The sequence below is a fragment of the Eschrichtius robustus genome, chromosome 3 (genome assembly GCF_028021215.1).
Source record: "Eschrichtius robustus isolate mEscRob2 chromosome 3, mEscRob2.pri, whole genome shotgun sequence".
In the NCBI taxonomy this organism is placed as follows: Eukaryota; Metazoa; Chordata; class Mammalia; order Artiodactyla; family Eschrichtiidae; genus Eschrichtius; species Eschrichtius robustus.
Genome location: NC_090826.1, coordinates 156160922 through 156184116, shown reverse-complemented (window position 1 = coordinate 156184116; position 23195 = coordinate 156160922). Strand labels below are relative to the sequence as shown.

Below are 23195 nucleotides of genomic sequence, written 5' to 3'. Positions count from 1 at the left end.
ATTTTTCTCTCATGCCTTAATAATTTCTGTTCTTTGGATTTAGAGCAGTCAGAGGTTATTTGACCTAGAGAAGGATGGGGGGCTTTTACTGGATGCTAGTAATGAAAGGCCATTACTAAATTATAAAATTTAAAAATCATATCATCAGTGGAATACTGCTGATAAAATGTCTGATATCTTGGTCTGCAAATATTGTACACTTTAGGCTAGCTTAATCTATAGTTTTGTGTAGTAAGTTGGGTTAGGTGAGCTTTAGGGTCCTTTTCAAGCTTATTAGAGTTTGAGTTCCATTGCACTTTGATTTTTTTTTTTTTTTTTTTTTGACTGGGACGTATGGGCTAGTACAGTTTCATGGCTACTTTAGAGAGTGGCAGTTTTTTTTTTATTGTGGTAAAATGCACTTAACAAAATTTACCGTCTTAACCATTCTTAAGTGTACAGTTCAGTGGTGTAAAGTACATTCACATTGTCGTGCAGTCATCACCATCGTTTATCTCCAGAGCTCTTTTCATCTTGCACTCACTCACCTTGTACTTACTAAATAATAACTTGCTATTTCCTACTCCCTTTCAGCCCTTGGAAACCATCATTCTACTTTCTATCTCTATGAATTTGGTTATTCTAGTACCTGTATAAGTGGACTCATCCAGTATTTGGTTTTTTTGTGACGGGCTTACTTCTCTTAGCATAATGTCCTTAAGATTCATTCATGTTGTAGCATGTGTCAGAATTTCCTTTCTTTTCAAGTCTGAATAGTATTCCATTGTATGTATGTGTCACATTTTGTTTATCTGTTGATGGATACTTGGGTTGCTTCTACTTTTTGACTCTGGATAATGTTAAACATTATCTTTTAACAATAGGTTAAGACACTGTCCTTTAATTGAAGAGGTAAAAGGCAATAGCAGTTGATCAAGTTGAATACATGGGAATAGAGATATTCATATTAATATTTTCACCCAGTCTTTGCCCAGTTTTAGAAACAGAAGCCAAATCTAATTACTGTAAGTTATCAGAATACTTATTATTTTTCTCTTTTAAACTTTAGATTTTGGTCCTAAAAACAGATTCTCAGGATCTTGTTGCTTCCTTCAGAGTAACAACTGGAACAAGCAATACCACAGCCATTAAGTCAATAGAGTTTGCCCGGAAGGGCAGGTAAGTGAGACCTGTCTTTTTAGAGACAGTTTTAAAAGTGAGTAGAATGCAAAAATACGTTGAGATTCACAGTTTTTGTGTATATTATCCTTAATTTTTTTAAAAGTTTACTTAAAAAATAGTTATAGAAACTGTCACTATCTGGTTGTTAAGTTGATAAGATTTACTGCTTTGAGCCAGCAGTCACATCTTACTGGGAGGTTAACAGGCAGTTCCTTTACAGAAAAGATGTCTGAGTGGTCTGTGCATAGAACCAGAATGCCTGGCATGTGGTGAGCACTGGGTAAAGATGAGCTGCTATATTATAATCAGAATTGATGTCACAGAATTCACGTAGTAACTGCACTTTACTTACATAAAACCTATTTATTTACCCTTTCAATTTCAGATGTTTTTCTGATGTTTGATTACCCAGCTAGAAGTAGATTTATGTATCAACAGAAACAAGAAGGAAATAGGTGTCAGTAAGAGAAGTAACAGTCATCCTATTTTGTATGGGAACCACCATACATACTTAGAGGACATTCATGTTCAAATTCTCTTGAAGCAAGAGACAGTTAGTGAAGTCTGTAAGAAGGTGGTAAAATAACTTGTATTTTAGACAGGTTTCCAACACTCAGTGTTATCACAGTAAAAAATTGGACAATCCAGAATGATATATTTAGTTTGTTAACTCATTAAGAATATATTGTATATAAAGCAGGCCAGAGGAATGAAGTATTTATATATATTTAACTGTAAGCTTCTGAATTCGGGACACTGGTTTCAATTTAGAGGTTTTGGATTTTAGTCAAATACTGCTGATTAGTTTGTGCATCTAGGGTTCAGGGATTACACAGGAAGGGAAGTAAAGCGTTTTCTCACTTCACGTTATATTTTGGCTTGGAAGGTAACAGGTAGATACATAAATAGTCTAGTCTATTACTTAGATTTTCACTCAGTCTCTCCCTGATTTGTTAGTTGTCTTATGGTACTATTATAAGTAACTGGTAGCTATGGAAAATGTTAACAGGAACAGATTCTGACCTCTGGTGTTGATATTTTTATCCTTTCTGTAGTTGCTTTTTAATTAACACAGCAGATCGAATAATCAGAGTTTATGATGGTAGAGAAATCTTAACCTGTGGAAGAGATGGAGAGCCTGAACCCATGCAGAAATTGCAGGACTTGGTGAATAGGTATGTATCACGACCTAGAAGAATATGTGGTAATTCATGGCCTGGGGTCGGGTTCCGGTTCTACTTGGGTACTTTCTTTGTCCTTTAGGACCCCATGGAAGAAATGTTGTTTCTCTGGGGATGGGGAATACATAGTGGCAGGGTCAGCCCGGCAGCATGCCCTGTACATCTGGGAGAAGAGTATTGGCAACCTGGTGAAGATTCTCCATGGGACAAGAGGAGAACTCCTCTTGGATGTAGCTGTGAGTAGGATGAGAGGTTGCTGTTGTTACTTATGTAATACAGAAAATCTTGGATTCATTCTTAGAACTGATTTTTCTTTGCTTCATTAAAATTTAGTGGCATCCTGTTCGACCCATCATAGCATCCATTTCTAGTGGAGTGGTATCTATCTGGGCACAAAATCAAGTAGTAAGTATTTTTCTGGTTTAACCGCTTTGAAGCTAGATACCCTTTCCTTTTATCAAAGACCTTTACCACTAGTAAGCCCAAAATTACCTTTTATACTTTCTTTTCCATATGATTCTTCTAATTAAATAGTTCAGTGCATCTAGTTTTGCTTTATTTTAATGGTAAGGTCTTGGTCCAAAGTCAGTTTACCAGCTCTGCTTTCAGGGAGAAAATCTAGTGTACTTCCTGGTACGTTCTTCTGTTGCTCATCTGAGATAGAGTTTTCTTGTGCTTTTCTTATTTTCAGCTCAGTTAGCTTCTGTTTTACATCTTGGTTTTATTTTGAACACCGTTAATTATATTTGTAATCAGTGTACTCATAAGAAAACGTAACATTTTGCCTCAGAATTACATCTTAAAAAGATGAAAGAAGGCAGTTATTTATGAAAGAACCACAGTTAATAACATGGAATGTTTAAGATAGGAAATGCCTTAAGGTAGTAAAACTGTAGATACCTAATTTTTATCATCTGCCAAATTTGATCTCAGAATTTTGAGTCTCGTTCATGCTCAATCCTTTAATTTATATCATTAATGTCTAGGTTACAGACCGCTGCTTTCTCATACAGTTAAGTAGTATATTTTGTTTGTGGCATAGGAAAATTGGAGTGCATTTGCGCCAGACTTCAAAGAATTGGATGAAAATGTAGAATATGAAGAAAGGGAATCAGAGTTTGATATTGAAGATGAAGACAAGAGTGAACCTGAACAGACAGGTAATATTTCTCAATTGCAGATAGTATTTCCCAAAGGAAAAATGATTGTTTCACTCAGTACTCATTCTTAATTTGTGTTGAAAATTCACTTCAGCACTTAGTCTAATTTTTTTTTCTAAGCTTACACAGTTTTGACAGTGTTTTTTGAATGTTTATTGGTAAGGCATTGACTCAGGGCTTACATGGGCATTACTAGGACTCAAGCAGCTCTCTTAACGTTTCACTTTGTATTTCCTGACTAATTGCAGATGATTAAATGAGGATTTGCATGGGGCACCTAACAAAGCCACCCACACGCTGGGTGCTCAGCTGCTGTTTGGGTATTGTCACTCCTTTGTCAGTAAGGTGAAGGTAAAGAGCGTGGGCTCTGGAGTCAGACTGCCTTGGGCAGAATACTTATTCTGTAAACCTAAACTTCCTTTTCTGTTTCTGCCTTTTCGGGTTGTGGGGAATAAATGAGATAATTCACGTAAAGGGCTCACTATAGTGTCTAGGCCATAATGAGCATTCAAATGTTCTCTTCTACTATGATTATGATCGTGATCATTGTTATTTTTACCTCTTGGCTTCTGAACTTCTAGATAGGAAGTTAGTTGAGAATAAAGATTTCACTTTATAGCCCCATCGTTGTCTAAACACAGGGCTTTGCGTCTGGCAGGGGTTTGTGTGTATGAATGCTTAATGTGCCCAGTTGGCACTGTCAGCTTGAGTAATTAATGCCACGGGTCATTGACTGCTGGGCCACTTGATGGTGTCAGGAATCAGGGAATTGGGATTGAAATTAGTTCTCTCCAGCTTGAAAGTGCTGGTCCTCACTTCTGTGATATTAGATAACTTACATGCCTCCTGTGTCTTAGGAAGACCGTCAGGGCTGCAGTATATTCTGGATTGTATCAGTGTTATTGGACTGTGTTGTACGAAGCCTTCCCAAACTTCCGCAGAAGTTGTTTCTCCTTCCCGTCTCCTTGGCACATTGCACATACCTTTACTGTAGCACTTACTGTATGGAACTGAAATTATCTGTGTGTATCTGTCTCCCCAATTAGACTTCTAAAATTTTTACTGAAGAACCGTTCCCAACTTTCTGGGGGATTGCTCTATTCCCGGTGCCTAGCGTGTGGTGGAAATTCAGCAGATATTTGCAGAACGACTAAGTAAAACGAACTGTTCGGTTTTCCTCCTTTGTTTCTCCTGGATTTCAGTTTATGAAAACCATAAGCTATATGTAAAAAGCAGTTTTCTACTTCTTCTCACACCTCTGCTGTGTTTTTGTCCTGCAGGGGCTGATGCTGCAGAGGATGAGGAAGTGGATGTCACCAGTGTGGACCCTATTGCTGCCTTCTGTAGCAGGTGAGCTGCCGCCGAAGGCTGGGCCTGGGGTGCTCCTCCTCCTCAGTCTCTGGTTGTGCTGCTCAGTTCCCCGGCTCTTCCTTCAGGCCCATCTGCCTTTTACCTCAAAGAGATAACTCCTCTGGTGCGCAAGAAATCCCTTCCCTTCTCCCTTGATAGAAAAATCTTAAGAAAGTGAAATAATTTGTTTATGCCATTTATTTTACTACTGATTTTATTAATCTGATCTCCTTTTTAAAAAATTTATTTATTTATTTATTTATGGCTGCATTGGGTCTTTGTTGCTGTGCGTGGGCTTTCTCTAGTGGTGGCGAGCGGGGGCTACTCTTCCTTGCGGTGTGCGGGCTTCTCATTGCAGTGGCTTCTCTTGTTGCGGAGCAGGGGCTCTAGGCGCGCGGGCTTCAGTAGTTGTGGCTCGCGGGCTCTAGAGCGCAGGCTCAGTAGTTGCGGCGCACGGGCTTAGTTGCTCTGTGGCATGTGGGATCTTCCCGGACCAGGGCTCGAACCTGTGTCCCCTGCATGGGTAGGCGGATTCTTAACCACTGTGCCACCAGGGAAGCCCCTGTTTGATTTCTTTTTATTTGTCTTGGCTTTCTTGAAATTTTAGATCCATACCTGTTGCTTATGGTTAGATGATTCTGCCCTAGAGGAAGGGTTCATGGTTTAAGCAACTTTCTCCTCTTTTTTCCTATCCCTTTTCTGATCCTGTTCCAAATAGTGATGAAGAGCTGGAAGATTCAAAGGCTCTATTATATTTACCCATTGCCCCTGAGGTAGAAGACCCAGAAGAAAATCCTTATGGCCCCCCACCGGATGCAGTCCAAACCTCCTTGATGGACGAAGGGGCTAGTTCAGAGAAGAAGAGGCAGTCTTCAACAGATGGGTCCCAGCCACCTAAGAAGAAACCCAAAACAACCAATATTGAACTGCAAGGAGTACCAAATGATGGTAAGAGCCACATTTTCTCTCCCTCACCTGACAGACGCCACTCTCCAGCACAATCTGGTAATTTCCTGTTTGGGTGATTTTCCCTTAAAGGAATTTTCCCATGAGTCTTTTTTATAGTGCTTTACAACTTTGTAATAATTTCATCTGCTTTCACTTCTCTTTTAAAATGGGGAGATTCTGCTCTCAGTACTTTGCCTAAGATGACATACTTTAACTCTTCTGACATCTGGCTCAGTTTGTTTAAATACCCTACCTCTCCCGCAAGATTCTCATTAGGTAGTAAAGTACTAGTCAGACTTGGACAACCTTAATTCTTCCTACCTACTTTTACAGTCTGACTCTAGAAGCCTTTTTAATTACATGGTTGAGTCTGGATTCTTACCCTGGTCTGTCGCGTACCAAAGCCCATTCCCTTTCTGCTCTCACGTGCCAGTGTGCACATGTGCATTCCTGTTCTGGCTTGTGTGATAAAGTATCAGTGTGTCTTTGAGCTACCTTTTCCATTTAGAGCTGCTGTGGCTTCGTATGAATCACACAGGCCATGTGGCCAAGGAACTGTTTCTCATTTAATGGCCACTCTTCTATAGTTTATAATTAATAAACAAAACAAACTTTTCTTCTTGTATTAGTGGGCCTGAGACACAAGAGCAGAATTCTTTGCTCATGGATAGGTGGCATGGCACATGGTCAGTTGGGGTGACGTGTGGATTTCTTTCTGTGCCTATCTGTCCTTTTACAGAAGTCCATCCACTACTGGGTGTGAAGGGGGATGGCAAATCCAAGAAGAAGCAAGCAGGCCGGCCTAAAGGATCAAAAGGTAAAGAGAAAGATTCTCCATTTAAACCGAAACTCTACAAAGGGGACAGAGGTTTACCTCTGGAAGGATCAGCGAAGGGTAAAGTGCAGGCGGAGCTCAGCCAGCCCTTGACAGGTAAGGACACATTGGGAGCACTGTCTGGCTTGCTTCGTGGCCTTGCTTTGTACAGCCCCTGACTCCGTTTAACTGCGGCATTGTTTCCTTCGTTCCCTCCTTTTCCCCAGTGGCAGATATTCTCTGAGTTTTAAGCTACTGCCGAGGGCAGGCTAAACCAGATTTGGCTTAATTCAGTGGCTCTTAACCTTGGGTCTATAACCAGGGGATCTCCGTTCCCTTGGTCTTATGCAAAATATTGTGTGAATGTTTTTGGGGGGAAGATGCCTGTATATTTCACTGGATTCCTGTAGGGATCTGTGACCTGAAAAAGGGTAAGAACCCCTGGTTTAATTCATTTTTTAATCTGTGTTTGCTCCTAGGTTTTTTGTTTTTGTCTCAAATGAAAGATCCAGACAGATTAACCAGAAATATGAGCTTCTCTATACAGCCCCTGACTATTTAACTGTAGCATCTTTTTTCTCTCTCTCCAAATTGTTGAAATCCCAGAGGTGGTGTTTTTCTCTCTTTCCGTGGTCTAGAAGCAATGATGGAGTTGTTAGTAGTACTATCACATTAAGGAAGAAGATGAGGTGTTTTGTTTTTTCAAACAGGAGATTACCAAAAAGACAAACTTTGTAGCTTCTTAACACCTAAGCCTCTTGAAACTTACTGTTTTCTCACTTTTACATATGATTGAGGGATTTTTATTGGAGGATGGAGAGCAGTTTCAATTTCCAGTCAAATACTTGTGAATCTAGGCTAAATGGTCTTTTGTTTGGAAAATAGTAAGCAAACTCAAGTTCATTTCTGCTCAAATGCTGGGTTTTGGAAACTTTTTGTTTTGTTTTATATTTAGGCACTGCTTTAGTTAATACATTACTCTCAGTTTTCTGTGGCTAGGTCAGTAGATTCAGAGGCAGGACTAACAAAATATCAGTGTTTGTATTTAGGTTTTTTTTTCCCCCCACTTTAAAATTTTAATTGTGTTAATCCAAATGTGATGATATGCAAAACAGAATTCCTTAAGCCAGTTAATCATTGTGAAGATGAATTCTCTTCTACAGAGAAGCTGAAACAGACTCAATTACTCATCATTTTGCGTATTCTCCCTCAAGTTCACTAGATTTAGACTTTTCATAGTACAACACCATACCATTGGAGCACTAGCATTTTTTTCCCCAGCAACAATATTTATGGTACTCCACTGATAATCAGTTACCACCTCCACATTCAGTCCACTTAGGGCCATGTCTGTATATTTTTAAAAATAGCCTGGAAGAGTTACATGGGCATTGCCAACAAAGATTGCATGTCAGTAATTGACTAATGTAAATAAAAACCATCCTTCCATAACCCACTTCTTGCGTAAGCAGATGCCACTATAGAAGAAACAATTTAAAGTTCAAATAGATTTCCCTGGCCCCAAGAGCTGAAATGCTTCAGGGTGATTTAAAATGTAGGCAAACATATTGAATTAATTGAAATACTCTAAGACATACTTTCCCAGCATCTTCAGAATCTATCTGGAATTAATCATTTGCTGTTTAATACTAAGCATATGGCAAATAAACCATTTGAAGTTTTTAAAAACTAAAATTTTCTCTCTATAATACAGTGATTTCAACTTTTAATTATAGTTGATATGGTCACTAAAAGTTACTAAATATTTTTGGCATTTCCCAAATTGGGTTTTTGTCAAAGGTACCAGGAAGTACTGTTATATTTTACAGCTTAGAGTATAATAGCAGTGGTATTTTTTTAGCTATGCTTCAAAAACATCTAAATGAGATGTTAGAAAGTTTACTTAGCCGTACAGGAATGGGCCTTTTTATTCCCTAAAGTTTTCAAAATACTGCCTTGAAATGTTGATCTGTGTGTAAAATACATAGTGTTTGTACATATCAGCATTTCAGAACTCCTTCTAGCAAGACTGGATATCATTATCAATGGCCTATTAGAAGTTTATTCCCACTCACTCAGCTGACAAGGTTAAAAGAGGTACCGACCTCATTAAAGGCTAGAACTTGCGTCTTGAAACAGCAGGGTGCTTCAGACTGGATTTTTATTTTCTGCATTATTGTTATCAGGGACTTGAGTTGGTCAGCCTTAAATAGAGGCAGCTATTTTAACGGCTTCACCCTTTGAAAGGCCTAGAGGAGACTTTTACATAACAAGGCCAGGGTGATGATACGCTTTCTGATAACACACAGACAAAACAACTCTAGATTACTGCAGACATTTTACCAGCTTCTCATGATTGTCTGCGTCGCCTGCTTCCCCGTGTAGTCTATACTTCCTTCTTCCCATTTTCTCCTTCTCTTGCCTTGGTTCCTTGGCCTTTTCCTGAATGGAAATGGCCAGATCAAACTCCCGAGTGTGCCGAGGAGCAGGATCATTAAGAAATCTGGAAAAAGGCATCGTGGTCTAGTCCTAACACTTCCTCAGAAGGGCTTTCAGCCACTAGCTGCAGTGTGGTTTGGATCTTTATGAAGGCTGTGAATCTGGGGGAGAGTGCTGAAACTGAGTATCATAGAATGCGCCATGAGAAGTCTCAGTTTCAGGACAACCTGTCATATCTTTTGTGTGGGTTTCTTTGGGCGAAGGTGGCGCTTCATCCAATACCATTTTCCGCTTGGAGGGCCCAGAGCAGGCGGAGGCTGGCTGACACATGCTGTTCATTTTCACATGGCTCCCCCAGGCCTCTGAGGTAATAAAAACTCTTATGTCTCGTGTTCTTCCACACCTTGGAGAGTTTCAGTAAAAAGCAGCATGCTGTCATTGTGGATTTTCCACCAGATATTAAGAAATGAATCCTGATCCTCAGTGGCTGAGGCTGAACCGTCGTCAAAGATTAATTCAGTCCGATGGGTATATTTGTAGATTCAGTGCTTTGTGGACCTCCCCTCCCCGCAAATGCCTAGAGCCAAATCGTTTGAAGGCAGATTGTAGGTGTAGGCTATTGCTCAAGTTAGATAAATGCCAACTGTTTGTTAATATCTGCAGTTTATCAGTTACTGAAGAAACTGTTCAGTAAGCCCCGATAGGCCTGACAAAGCTGCTATAGTCTGTTGCATGTTGCAACAGGAGATTATGCATTTCAGGTGACAGTTGGAAGACACATAGACCGCCAATAGAAGTAATCTAGCCATCTGGAATCTGGGGCTGTAGAAAATTCTTCCCTGTCACACAGCTCATCAGTATTGAACAGTACCAGTGGACCCACATCCACGAAGACACACTTTCTGTGATGAGTGAGGACCCATCAGTGAAGCTTGAGGGTAACCCTGAGCTGGGGACTTTTCAGAAAGTCCAGATCGACATAGCACCATCTATCAGATTCCCCCTGGTTACCTCATTAGATACTCTCCAGAGGGCAGTCCTCAGGATCGAAACTTGAGATGTGAGCAGAACCACCAGTGTCCCGGTTGCCCTGTGACCGCTCAAAGGTTGCCCCAGAAGTAGGGCTCCTTGGCAGTAAACACCATCGGTAGCAAGTGTGACAAAGTTGTGGTCTGTCACATATGTGGTCTAAAGGCCTTGTGGGATGGTGGGCATGAAGGGAATGGTGTGCAAGTGTGACAAAGTTGTGGTCTGTCACATATGTGGTCTAAAGGCCTTGTGGGATGGTGGGCATGAAGGGAATGGTGTGCACCTGGGTCTGTTGAGGGTGGCAAAGGCCAAACTGAGCAGAGGTGCCACTTCTGGGGGCCGACAGGCCCTGCGCTGATTTCCCTGCCTTTGGCTGCACCACTGCCCTCCTGGTACTGGCCCCCCACCCTGGGCCTCTGAACCATATTCTGTTCACTTGCTGAATCTGATTGTTTTAAATGATTGGTAGGGGCTTCCTCCCCCACCTTTTTGAAAAATGATCAGTTTCTCAAAGACTAATTTATGAATTCCTGCTAAAATCACATTTTTAGATGGCTAGTTGGGTATTCTCATTCTGTGTGGTCTTATTAGCTGACTAAGGTAATGTTTGAAAATTAATATCCAGTGTTTTCTTAGGCCACCCTGGCTTGGCTGCTTTGGAGAGGTACCAATAACAGCTGTTTACCATGAGCTGAATTTTTCTTGATTTTATATTACTGGAGATTTCTGTCATGTTGCGGCTAAATAATACTTGGGGCAGATTTTTAAGTAGCCTGGAGATCTTCTGCTTTGTTGCTGTTTCTGTGTATCTTATCTTGCTCACAGACTTGCTTGCTCTGGTATTGGTTTGTTGCCTGATGCCTCAACAAGCTTTGTTTTTGGTCTGTTCACAGGGAAGAGAGCAATAAAGAAAAAAACATTAACTGACCTCAGATAATCAGTATAATAATGTAGCTCATTAGTCATCTTGAGTGCCCATTATTAATGCAAGCCACTTTTTCCTCTTATGAGTTAGGCTTAAAATATCAATGTTGTCTATTTTTAAACTGTTAAACTAGATTGGTCAGAGTACCTGTGGAAACAGAGAAACTAGCCTTAAAGTGTTAAAGGCCTGTTACTGAGTCCTCTGGCGTAGATTCTTTTATCTCATGATTTTTAAAAACAATCAATTGAAGAGGTTAATTATTACGTTTTATGTTGAAAGATCTGAAAAACTGATGCTTAAATATACTTTTTATCTTACTGAACTATATAAAGTTTAAATTTGATTTTTAACATGTAGCATCCAGGAGAGTTTGTATCTCATAATTTCAGTCTCTTCTCAGGCAAATTGGAATTTATTTTTATTGCCAGTTTTCATCTGTGCTTGAACTTATTTAAAATCAGGTTAAAAGCAAGGTTTATAAATGGGTACTTTTTTTTTTTTTTTTTTTTTTTTACAACTTGGGCAATTATTTTTAACCATTTTACCTTCAAGTGGCATGTTCTTCCCCATTCCAGATGACACTGGGAGGACTTTCTTCACCTTGTTCTCTTTTTACACTTCCTAGTTAATATTTCACAACAACCCATTTAAGGATGTCCCTCAGAGATTGAACAGCTTCTGTGGAGTAATCAGGGAAGTGTTCATTTGATTTTACTATTTAGGATTTTATTTATTGATCAGTTGTTGGCGCATAGAAATGCCGACAGTAGTTTTCGTTAACATTTCACCATATTTGGGATTCTGAGGAGCTGAGAGTATCATTTAAGGAAGAAGGATGTTTGGAAAAGGGTTTGTTGCTCACCGTTAATCATTTAGTGGCGAAGTAGTCTAGTGTATATGAAAGATTGAAAGAGGCAGTACCCTAGAATTTCCTTTCCTCTACTTACTGCACCTTTTGGAATATGAAGCATTATATGTTAACACCTTGGAGAATGGTTAGAAGCTTGGAAAATGTGTAGAAGTCTGATCATTTTGCCTTTTTTTCTCCCTTTGGGGCAGTGCTGAGAAAAGTACTGAGGGAGGGGGTGGGGTTTGGATTATTTGTTGCTTCAGTAAAAAGTAATTGGGAGTTGGAGTTGGTTTTAACTTAAAGGGGGGAAGTTCTTAGCCCATGTGTGCTTGTAATGCATCATCCAGCATCTGCATTTGTGTTCTTGAAAGTAACTGGTCTAAGTTGATGCTAAAAGAAATCTTTTTATTTCTCATCTTTTTAGCAGGGGGAGCAATCTCAGAACTGTTATGAAGGCCCTTGAAGTTCTTCGTTCTTCCCTACTTTGCCATCGTGTGGCCTCTGGACACTGTGGTCAGTCATTTGAGATTGACTTTAATTTAAAACAAAGGCCTCTGTCTTCCACCCAGGAGGTGGAAGGAGTGAATTTTATGTTTGAATGAAGAAGTGAATTATGGAAGAAGAATATATGTCCCTTCCCTTTCAAGCATAAGTCCAAATAGGCTCTCAGGAATGAGGATTTGTGAAGACATCAAACAGGAGTTTTGACTCATTTAAACTTTAATGCTTGTTATGTTGCTGGAGAAGAGATTCCTGTTTTGCTCGTCTGTCTTTACTGTACCCAGCATCATTTCGGCCTGTCATTTCCTATCTCCTACTTGCCTTCCCTCCACAGTGCACGTCCTTGCGTGACTTGTTCTTATCTGAAATTTTGCTGCCTGTATCCTAGGAAAACTTCTGTTGCACATTCTTTCTTCCATTTTTAAACTTACCCACTCACCAGATACCTCCTATATTTCCATATTGTGTTACAAAGATGGGCAGAAAAGAAAGTGCTGGAAAGATTTCAGATTTTCCAAAAGGAAAGAAAGATAAGAAAGGCCCCCTCTTTTTTAACATACTATAACATTTTGCTCAAGAAGTTGAGCTATAAGAGGGTCAGGTTTTTCTTTGTATTCTTTTCATTGCATGTTTCCAGTATTGGTTCATTCTCATTAATCATGGTTTTTGAAGATAGCTAGTTCATTTGTCTCCAGCAAAGAATCATCAGTAGTTTATATTGCTTTACCTGTACTGGCTTCCAGAGCCAGAAACAAACCGAGGTGTCTCTCAGCAGGCTTCTTTTTTACTGGGGGTGGGGGAATCTATGCAAGGACTAAAATAAAACCGTCCAAAATCAAAGCAGCGACAACACAGTTCAAATAAAAAAATCAAAGAACCTTTTTTTTTTTTATCATTGCTCGTGGACATCTGTCCTTCCCATCAGTCATTGCATTTCCCCTCCTTGTATCCACACCCCTTTTCCTTCCTACGTGTTTCCAGTCACTTCCTTTCTGTGAAAGGTTGCTTAGCTTTTTTAAAAAAATTTTAATTTTTGCTTTTGCTGTTCTTTGTATAAAAAGTAGCAGATTGGATGGATGTGTACACTAGGTGTTTGAAATTCTCTGAAAATCCAGAGTGAAGAAACCAGGTGTGGAGGGGCCTCCCCAGCCTCTCTTGAGTAGAGCTTTGAGCTGACTGGAAGTGCTTAATCTGGGTCATCAATTTTCACAGTATTTTCAAAGGAGAGTTAAACACTGTGCTTATTGGGAAATCTCTGTCAGTTGGTGGTTGCTCCGATAGGTAGCCAAACGAGGTGATTACCTTTTGGATTTTAGCATAGAAATCAAAGTAGAACACATCAGCAAGAGCCTCTTCCATTCCGTCTTTAGAACCAAAACATTCAGTAGTTGAAGCAAGAGCTCTCCCTGAGTCAGTGGCAAAATGTCTATATTTTTAGATGCCACTGCTTTTTCCTCAGATGCTCATTTTGTGAATTTCATTTCCTATTTCATATTAGACCAGTGGTTGAGATTGGTAGGTGGGTCACTAGACATGTTTTTGTTTTGCAGACATTATTTCCATTTTGTTTCTCTTTGTACTGTACAGTGCAGTAGTATGCAAACTGTGTGATGCAAGAGGTTTCTGCCTTATTTCCACATGCAGAGTAGCTGGGTGTCCTCTGCCTGAGCATTTGGATGTTCAAGCTCTGTCCATCTCCTAAACTGGCTACTGAGAAAATCAACTTCAGCCCTGTCAGCAGCTCCTAATAATTATTTATGCTTTTGGAATTTTTTTTCAGCTCCTAAAACCTTCTGTCTATTTCAGTTTGATTTTCTCGATTTGTACAATATATGCATATTCTCTTTTTCCCTTTTGTCATCTGCCCACCCGCCAGTGTTCTGTTTTCTAATGTTCTGTAGTTTTGTACGAGATGAGACTTAGCCTTGGGAACTTCTTGCTGAAGCTTTAATGCTTTGTAAATAAAATCTGATGTTTATTAAAGAACAGGTGTAGGTGTGTGTTTGTAGACACTGGTCACTTCTGAGAGTCACCAGCCACTTCACTGTGTACAACAGACAAAGCAGCTTACTTTGTTGATGTTAGATCTTCTCCGTGTAGAAATAACAGAGCTGGAAGGGCTAAGGGGTGGCCAGGTAGTCCAGATACCTGCCTTTGGACAAGATTATAAATAAACAATTCAAGCAAAAAGTTAGTGAAAAAAAGATCATGTAGGAATGACCTCTCTTCCAATTCCTTAGCTCAGTAAGTGTGTAACTACTCTGTAGAGGCCGCAGTGCTAGGAGACATTCTGGAGCTTACAAAAACACTTGCCAAGAGGGTCCTGCCTTCCAGGGATCTTTCTTAAAGTGTAAGTACAGATAAATTCCTCTTCATTAGCACTTTTTCTCCCTAGATTAAATAGCCTTGAAATCCATCGAATACTTATTGTCTCCTAAAGAATAAGATGTTTCATAAAGTCTATTTAAGTCTTTGATTTTAATCATCTCCAAATCTGAGTGTCTACTTATTAATCCTGTTATGTGACTGAGAATCTTTTTGACATCATAGCTGTTTCATAGCAACTTTGACCCAAGTGAATGATGAGCTCCTTCCTCGTTCTGTGGGGTGGGGGGACTGGGCTGAGAGGCAGGAAGAATTATGTATCCTCTCCCCCAGAATATATCTTCGGTACCCTTGGGAAGGAAGAGTGCCTAGAAGTGGGAGACGAGCTGCATTTAACATCGCCTGTCTTGCTGCTAAGCATTGATTCTAAAAGGCCTTTTGGCCCTTGCCTTCATGAATTTTCATTTCTATTTAAAATTCCTTACACACTTTACAAAGTGTTTTCATGTACAGTTTGTCACTTTTGATGCTCAAAGTGACCTTCCTGAAATAGGCAAGGAGGTCTTAATTTACAAAGGAGGAAACAAATTCAGGAAGGGTAAATCACTTGCCTCTCAGTCCAGAGTTCTTAATCCTTTTTATAGAAGGTTTAGGAGCATTTTAAGTTAGTAATAACTTAATTCAAGTTAATCCTCTCTTTTTTTTTTTTGGACTTGGTATTTGATTTCTTATTTGGGCAGATTTAGCTGGTATTTTGAAACCTTTGAATTCAGATTCTACAGTTTGGAGCGGAGGGGAAAGGGTGAGGAATGGTACAGCTTTACTATGCATTGAGGTAATTTGGAAATTCACTTCAGCTTCTGACGTCTTTTCATCTTTGTTTCCCAAGAGGTGGATTTAAATTCATTAAAAGGATGGGAAAAGAATGAAGACTGGTAAGGTGGTGGTTAACAAGCAGTGATAGTAAAGCAGCAACCTTGTGACATTTTTTCTGCCTTGTGGCCTCACCTGTTAATAAGGGCTGGACTTTTATTAAGTTGTATTGTTTTATTGACAATGCATGCATCATATCTTTTGACTTTGAAGGCTATCTCATGTCCAAGGAATTAAATTATGTTGTGGAGGATTTAGCTGGAACACCTCAGGTGTTGGCTGAGGGTGGTGAAATGCCTACTAAGACATGAAGAATTTGGCCACTAGTTTCATCCTTGGGAACCTGGTGTTGGCCTTCTGTCTACCTTTGGTGGTGACTTTACCTAAAACACTGGCCATTCCTGAGAAACTGCAAGAAGCTGTGGGGAAAGTTATTGTCAATGCCACAACCTGTTCTGTCACCTGTGGCCTTGGCTATAAGGAGGAGACCGTCTGTGAGGTGGGCCCTGATGGAGTGAGAAGGAAGTGTAAGTCTCAGCGCTTGGAATGTCTGACCAACTGGATCTGTGGAATGCTCCATTTCACCGTTCTCATAGGGCAGGAATTTAAGCTGAGCTGTCTGAGTTCAGACATCCTGGAGATTGGACAGGAAGCTTTCCGATTCACCTGGAGACTTGCTCGGGGTATCATCTCAACTGATGATGAAGTCTTCAAACCCTTCCGAGCCAGTTCCCACTTCATAAAGTTTCAGTCCGCTCAGGAGTATGACTCTGGAACCTACCGGTGTGACGTGCAGCTGTTAAAAAACTTGAGACTTGTCAAGAGGCTCTATTTTGGGCTGAGGGTCCTTCCTCCTAACTTGGTGAACCTGAATTTCCATCAGTCCCTTACTGAGGATCAGAAGTTAGTAGATGAGGGCCTGGAAGTGAATCTGGACAACTATTCCAGGCCTCAGCGCCCACCGTGGAAAAAGAAGGTGACCATAGCTGTGGGAATAGGAATTGCCAGTGGTGTGTTGGTGAGCATCGCCCTGTGCGGTGGGCTGAGGGTGATCCACAGCAGTGCCAGCCTTGAGACCTTACGAACCTTGCTGCCGAAGGGCTGGCTGCTCAGGAAGCCAAACTAGCTTTTCAGGGGAGTGTTCTGGCTGCCTGATTGTGGATTAACTAAGAGGGAGGCTTCCACTACCAAAGGAGTGAGTGGGGGTTGTGATGCGGGGCAACATCGTGGTAGCTGTGGGCAATATTCTCTAACTCTGTGTCCCAGATGGATCTCTTCCAGATCTTCCCTGCCCACTAGGTACCCAGGGAACCTGACTGCAGGTATCTCCCTGCTCCTGGGAAGAGTTCTGTCTTCCAAGTTTACATTTATTTTCTACCCTTTACAACTTGTATGCCTGCCTACCTTGATCTCCCTTCTGAGCAGTATAATCGTGTAGAAGGATATAATAGCTTTTCTAGTGAAAGTGTTTTTTTCCTCTTCAATAAAAACCATTCCCAGGTGCTGTATGGAGACCTAACCTTTTCTGCCCTTTAGTTTAAAATTTCTTGCAGTTGTTTAAATTATCCCATAATCAGTCTGGTTTTGGGTTAAACTCACACCAGCGTTTTTAGAATAGACATTGAACATATCGCTTTGTAGGGGGCATATGCCCATTTGTGGCAGAGCCGAGGGTGTTAGTAATGACTTCTGACTCAGGTATGTAAGAGACAGTCACTAAATGTTAATAAATTATTTGCACCCCTTATACCTCCCAGGTGAAGCCTTTGTGCTCAGTGCTAAGTTGAATTCCTGGTGAAACACTGGATTCTTCAGCTGGTAGATTGCCCCTGAACAGTCCCTAGGCTTGCTCCGTGCTCCTGTCCTTCTAGCTCTTTGAGTGCCCTGAAGCTTGTGTTGCTGGAGGTTTCTTACAGCAGCCAAGGCCCCCTAACGGAGGACTAGTACCTTCCTTCCTCAACAGGAAATCCAATCTTAAGACCTTCAGAGGCCATTCAGACTGTGTCTGAGATAATTGGCTTGGCTTGTGGAACTATCAGGGAAATTGCTCTTGGGCCACCAGCTGAGCTAATTCTATATGAGAGAATTAGCATTTCTTCCCCTCACTTTTTTCTCAGCACAGAGGAAGTAGCAGAAACAAGACTTGGACCAGTGGTTATCTTCTCTGGCCGTGTGTCTGAATCACCCGAATGAGCTTTTGAAAAATAAGATTCCTGAGCCCTAACTTGAGGATGCTAATTCAATTTAAATTATGACCAATGGATCTCTGTTATTTGTTCTGTTTTAAATTAAAAAAAAAAAAAATCCAACCCGTAGAAAAGTTGAAAGAAAGGTTTGATGACATCCACAGACCCTTTATCTGGATTCACCGATTGCAAACGTTTTGCTCCAGTTCTCTTCCTCTCTAAATACATATTGATTTTATGTGAAGCACTTGAAAGCTAGTCACAGACATTGTGACCTTTTACCCCTAAATCATGTATGCATCTCCTAATAAGGACGTTCACCTGTATAACTACAATGACTTCATCACACTAACAATTTCCTAATCTTACAAATAGTTGATACTTCGTTTCTCCCAATTTCTAAAATCTTAGAGCTTTTAACTTAATGTTTGATCTAGGATCAAATGAAGGTTCACGTGTTACATTTGATTATTATTCCTCTTAAGTCTTATTTTACAATAGATCCCCTACTTTTTTTTTTTTTCATGACATTCATATCGAAGAGGCCATTTGTCTTGCATAGTGTCCCACAATTATTTCCTCATGATTAGATTCCTGAGGAATGAATCTTAAACATTTTTGACAAGAGCCCAACGAAAATGATATGTACTTATTGCATGACCTCGGGAGGCACAATGTCAGGGTGACCCATAGTTGATGATAAGCTTGATCGTTTGGTTAAGGTGGTGACTGCCAGATCTCTCCAGTGGTGTATCTGTGTATGTTTTCCTTTTGTAATCTGTGGGGTGATGCTTTGTGATTATCTGGTTTCTGAAAAACGTTCACAAGCGTTTTAGAATCCATTCATGGTCTTTGCCTTATTATTACGTGCTGGGGATTGCAAAATGATGGATTCTTTAAATTCATTTTTGTATTTATTACCCTGCATTTTTCTGTAAAGAAATGCTATTCTTTTTATTCTTTTGATGTTTCAATGAATTCTCTTTTTTATTCAGTGAATTATATATAATCCATTACTGTTGTCATATTTTTGATGTTCAAATTGTTCCCAGTTTTGGCCAGAAGTCCCTTCAAGCCAACTCTTTTGCCTCTTTGGTGTGGTCCCACTTGACTTTGAGCATGTCCTTGCTATAGCAAGATGCCTCAGATGCACATTTGGACTTTCCTTTCTCCAAACCTGAATCTCCAAGGGAGATTCTCCGAGGGACTCTGTTTCTCCAAGGGGCTCTTGTTCCTTTTAGTGTGGGGAGTAGTATTTAGAAACCATGGTCTGGGTGCTAGATGTGCTCATTGCCACTGGGGAGTCACTGCTTCTAGGCTGTTTGAGTGTCCTAGATATATGTAAATCATGAGTTCAGAAACATCTTTGTTTTTCAGAAGTTTTGTAGATAATTCTCGTATATAGTGAAGGTTGAAAACCACCGGCTTAGACTCATGCATAGGGAGTCTTTAACTATTGCTCTTATTTTGAAAAGGTCTTAAAATTTCCACACACCCTTTCACCCATTCTTTCTACCTCAGATAGGATGTTATTCAGAAGACCTGTTGTGTTCCTGCTATTGACTGTGTAATGGAGCAAGCTAACTGAGCCTTATCTTTGAAACACATGATTGTGAGGATCAAATGAGATCCTGTGAGTAAAACGTCTCTGTAAACTGTGAATGACCAGACATGCATGAGTTGGGAAATGTCACTAATGAAGCTCATTACTTTAGACTTGGACACTTCGCTGAAGCAGTCAGGAGAGATCTTGCTCTGCTTTGAGAGAGGACTGGAAAACATTAATATTACATTGCTGAGGAGGGTTGAGGGGTATGGTGTTTCCCATTTTACAGATGGAAAGACTGAGGCCCAAGAATAGCTAAATAACTTCTCCAGCATACTGTTGTAAGCCGGTAGTCGAACAGGGGATGGAATATTGTACAGCTCTAGGTTTACAGCCCTCTGTGCATTGGGTTCTTGAATTTTGACTCTGAGGATGTGAGGGGATTGAACAGGGAAGAGAACAAACCCCCCTCAGATGTGTTAGTGCAGACCAAAGCCCAGTTTAGTTCTTTGAATTCTGTGCATGTGGTCTGCCTCTGGGTCAATTCTGGAGGATCAAGGAGATGCTGCCTGGACTAAGATTTGGGCTCCAGAGTGGCCAGCGCTCCCGACGAGGCTGTGTTGTGGTAACTACCACTATCTATGTGGCCCCCTCAGGGGCTCGTCAGCCTGGGCTTCTTGTGCTGAACAGGCCCTGGGCACACAGCTCAGCACCAAGTAGTGGGGCCTCTGCTTGCCTTGCTTTCTTTCCCTCTTCCCTGAAAAAAGCTGTCAGGCTCAGTCAGCACGGAGCCCTACCTGCTTTGCACCAAAAGAATTGAACACTTACACACCTGCATAAGTGTATCACACATCTCAGGTGTAATAGAAGTTGTGATAAATGTTGAATGCATGGTAGTGTTGCAGCTGGAAAATGTGACTAGAAATTCAAATTCTTTTGGCTGTTGTGAACAGAGGCTAGAGGCACCTTCTCACCAGGAGGAGGTCACTGTGTCTCCGCAGGGAGAAGACTTCCCTTTGGTACTGTTGAGTCAATACAGGTATCCCCCGCTTTTTGAAAGTTCACTTTCCACCACTTTGGTTTTACGAGAAACCTACATTAGTACCTGTTTTCGCTAACTGAAAAGAAGTCTGAAGAGGATTTTCACTGTTTCAAAAAAAAGGTAATTGCTTCTTTGCTTTACACCATTTCAGCTTAAGAAAGATTTCATAGGAACACTCTACTTTTGAGGAGTGGGAGAAACCTGTACCTCAAATGTCTTAAAAATCAGGGAAGCTCGGAGCAGTACCATCAGATGAGCACTGTTTACTGCCCATCCTGTTAGGTAAAGCCAGCCAGCCTAGGAGAATGCCTGCTCTGCTCTGCTGAGGCCTGCCTTAAAGTTGCTTGGCCTAATTTTTCTCCCCTCCCAGGACTGAATAAAGCAATGTGGACCGTGTGTTGTGACTTCCTTAGAGGTGACTGTGTGAAGGCTGAAGGTGTTGGGTAAAAGCCTAGGGTTAGAGAACAGGACAAGGAGATACTCTTTAGTCTGAGGATAAAAACACCCACAGCTGGTGCCAGCTGCCTCAGCAGGTTGAGAAACCATCTTTATTTAAGAACTGCCCGCTACCAGAGTCAATAAATAACTACCATTATAAGAAGTGTAAGAGAGACAGACAATAGGTCAGTGGGAGCGGGTCCATTTTAACAAAAACTGAGTTAAGTCAGTGGTCCAATGAAGCCCCAACCCTTGCCCAGCTGTGAGCTTTTCTAAGCTATGCAGGCCCTGGAGGGGGTGGGTCAGTTGGAGTCTGGGGGCCAAAGTAGGGTGCACCCCATCTGAGGGCATGAGGCTTCCTAGGGCTCTGGGGAAAGCTATCAGACCCATTTGTTTTTTCCTCTCCAGTTTCCCTTTATTGTCCCGCCTTCCCAAAGCCTATGACCATATATACAGCTACCAGGCACCTCTTTCCATGGAGCTCTTTGAAGTTCCTTGAAAGTGCCCATCTAATCCCTCATGCCACTCCAGGAGCCTCTCTGGCAACCTTGCTCATCTCCAGGATGAAGCCCAGGTTAGGTCTGAGCCAGGGAAATAGCTACACCTATGCCTCAAACCCAGGTTTGAGGATACGGCTATCCCTCCGATACAGAGGAGCCCAGTAGGCGGTCGTATTCTGAGATCAGGAAGCACACAGTCCTCTAGCTGGGGAAGAGATGAAGGGAGTGAAACATTCTAGAGCCAGCTCGGGCTCTTGCCCAGAGTAGACTAGCCTGGCTCCTGCGGCTGCCAAGAGGCAGCGGTGTGTGCTGGGAAAAGAATGCCTGGGGTGAGCCTTGCCGCGTAAATGACTGTGACTGCAGTCACTCCCCCCTGCATGCTGCAGGGGCCCCAGCAGGTAGGAGCTCCAAGACTCTTCCTGTGCTGAGCACATTTTGATTCCAAGAATCCCAGCCCTGAAGGACACTTGCAGCGTCCCCTCCAGTCTTCACCTACCCTAGACCCCAAGACAAACAGCTGTCAAAATTTCTCAAAGGTCCCTACAAAAGGAAGAAGCCTCTCAATTACTCAGTCCAGGGTCTCCTTGCAGACGTTTTTTTCTGACGTCTCTCCTGTCATTTTATCAAAAAGAGCGCCCCCCCCCCCCCCACCGCCCATGGCCCTCCTGTTCCCTGCGATCACCTGTATCATTTGATTCCCTGGATGAAAGTAGGTAACCCAATCGCACTGGGCCCTGAGGCTCCACCTGAAGAGAGCTGCCCTCCCCCCAAGGGTGAGGTATACATCTGGGCTGTTGGAGCAACCAGGGCCGAATAGCCAGGGCCGGGGCAAAGGGCGCTATAGGCTGAGCCCCAACGTACGCAGAAAGGAGACTCTCCCGAGCCCTGAAGCGCTGCCTGTCCCTAGTCCTCAGGCACTTGCTGGCCACTAAGCTGTAGGGTGAAGTACTGGTTTGTGGCTGTTTCCCCTTGGTTGCCTGTCTGGGGCTTGGCGTGTGAGAGGGGAGAGATCCAGGATCGAGTCGTTACCACAGCAGGAGCGAGCCTCAACCCATGCGGGCAGCGAAGGCGACAGTCAGTCCTCTTGGGCAGGAAGGGACTCTGAGAAGCTGTCTGATCTCTTCTTCTGCCTCCACACCAGCTCCTGTGCAGTCACCTCACCAACAGGCTGTTCCCTTTTACATGCCTGCGTGTCTTCAAGCCACTTGCTGTCTTATTCAGTCTTAAATCAGCACTCTGCCTGAGTCTTGGCCTGCAGGAACATCCATTTTAGTCCAGCTCTGTGTCCCCCAAACAAGTTCTCCCTGCACGGGGCTTACGTTTTCCTGAGGCTGAGTTCTCCTAGTTAGAAAAACCCTTCCTGGGTTTCCCAGAGGGTCTGTCTGCCTCCACAGAACTAAGACTCTTAGTCGTTCTCTCTTGCCTCAAGCAAGTTTAGGGGCTGCAGCCGCCAGCTGCACAGGTGAGTTCCTGTGCCCGTCCAGCCCAGCCCTCTCGGCCCAGCATCTAGACACCTGTCCCTCTGCTGCTCCTGCCGCAGCCAAGGCAGTGAGGAAAGAATCAGCTAAACTTTGGAAGAAGGTTTTCTACTTTCAGCATCCCCTTTCTGATAGAGCTGGGTACAGGCCAAATCACAGCCACGGGGGACCAGGATGGATGCTAGACCAAGTTTGGGTCCCTGCAATGGAAGAATGGTCACTCAGCTGAGCCCCCAGCACCTCGCATGGGGGTGAAGGATGGGAGCAGGTGAGGAGGGTTTGATTGGAGGGCTCCCAGGAGGCAGTCCTGGGCCAGGGGCAGGGTGGTAGGTTCAGTGGTGGCAGGGAGAAGGCATGTGAGCGTACATTTTTAAAAAATTGTAGTGGGTAAACACCAACATAAACCTGCCCAGGAAAATAGAGCAGGACTTAAAAAATTTAAAAACCAT

At 42.0% G+C, this 23195-nt stretch overlaps 2 protein-coding genes and 1 pseudogene across 5 annotated transcripts in view; 2 read left to right on the top strand and 1 right to left on the bottom strand.

The window, feature by feature from the left end:
• RBBP5 (RB binding protein 5, histone lysine methyltransferase complex subunit) overlaps positions 1 to 14334 on the top strand; it is a 34934-nt gene extending 20600 nt beyond the window's left edge. Inside the window, exons 6-15 of one of the 4 annotated variants that reach the window (XM_068541567.1) lie at positions 1049 to 1158; positions 2217 to 2336; positions 2425 to 2578; positions 2676 to 2747; positions 3385 to 3502; positions 4783 to 4852; positions 5571 to 5800; positions 6540 to 6617; positions 9317 to 9420; positions 12282 to 14334. In XM_068541567.1, the coding sequence (XP_068397668.1) occupies positions 1049 to 1158; positions 2217 to 2336; positions 2425 to 2578; positions 2676 to 2747; positions 3385 to 3502; positions 4783 to 4852; positions 5571 to 5800; positions 6540 to 6617; positions 9317 to 9378 (1014 nt within the window). In that variant the 3' untranslated portion in view covers positions 9379 to 9420; positions 12282 to 14334. Of the gene's footprint in view, positions 1 to 1048; positions 1159 to 2216; positions 2337 to 2424; positions 2579 to 2675; positions 2748 to 3384; positions 3503 to 4782; positions 4853 to 5570; positions 5801 to 6539; positions 6732 to 9316; positions 9421 to 12281 lie in introns of all 4 variants that reach the window. The other 3 variants (XM_068541565.1, XM_068541568.1, XM_068541566.1) reach the window with 3 other exon arrangements.
• On the bottom strand, positions 9434 to 10815 carry LOC137761737 (glycogenin-2 pseudogene; annotated as a pseudogene).
• Positions 14335 to 15863: 1529 nt separating the features above from the next.
• Positions 15864 to 16682, top strand: TMEM81 (transmembrane protein 81). Its single transcript, XM_068541570.1, has one exon. It carries the CDS (start codon positions 15864 to 15866, stop codon positions 16680 to 16682), a length of 819 nt encoding a protein of 272 aa, XP_068397671.1.
• The last annotated feature ends 6513 nt before the right edge of the window (positions 16683 to 23195 follow it).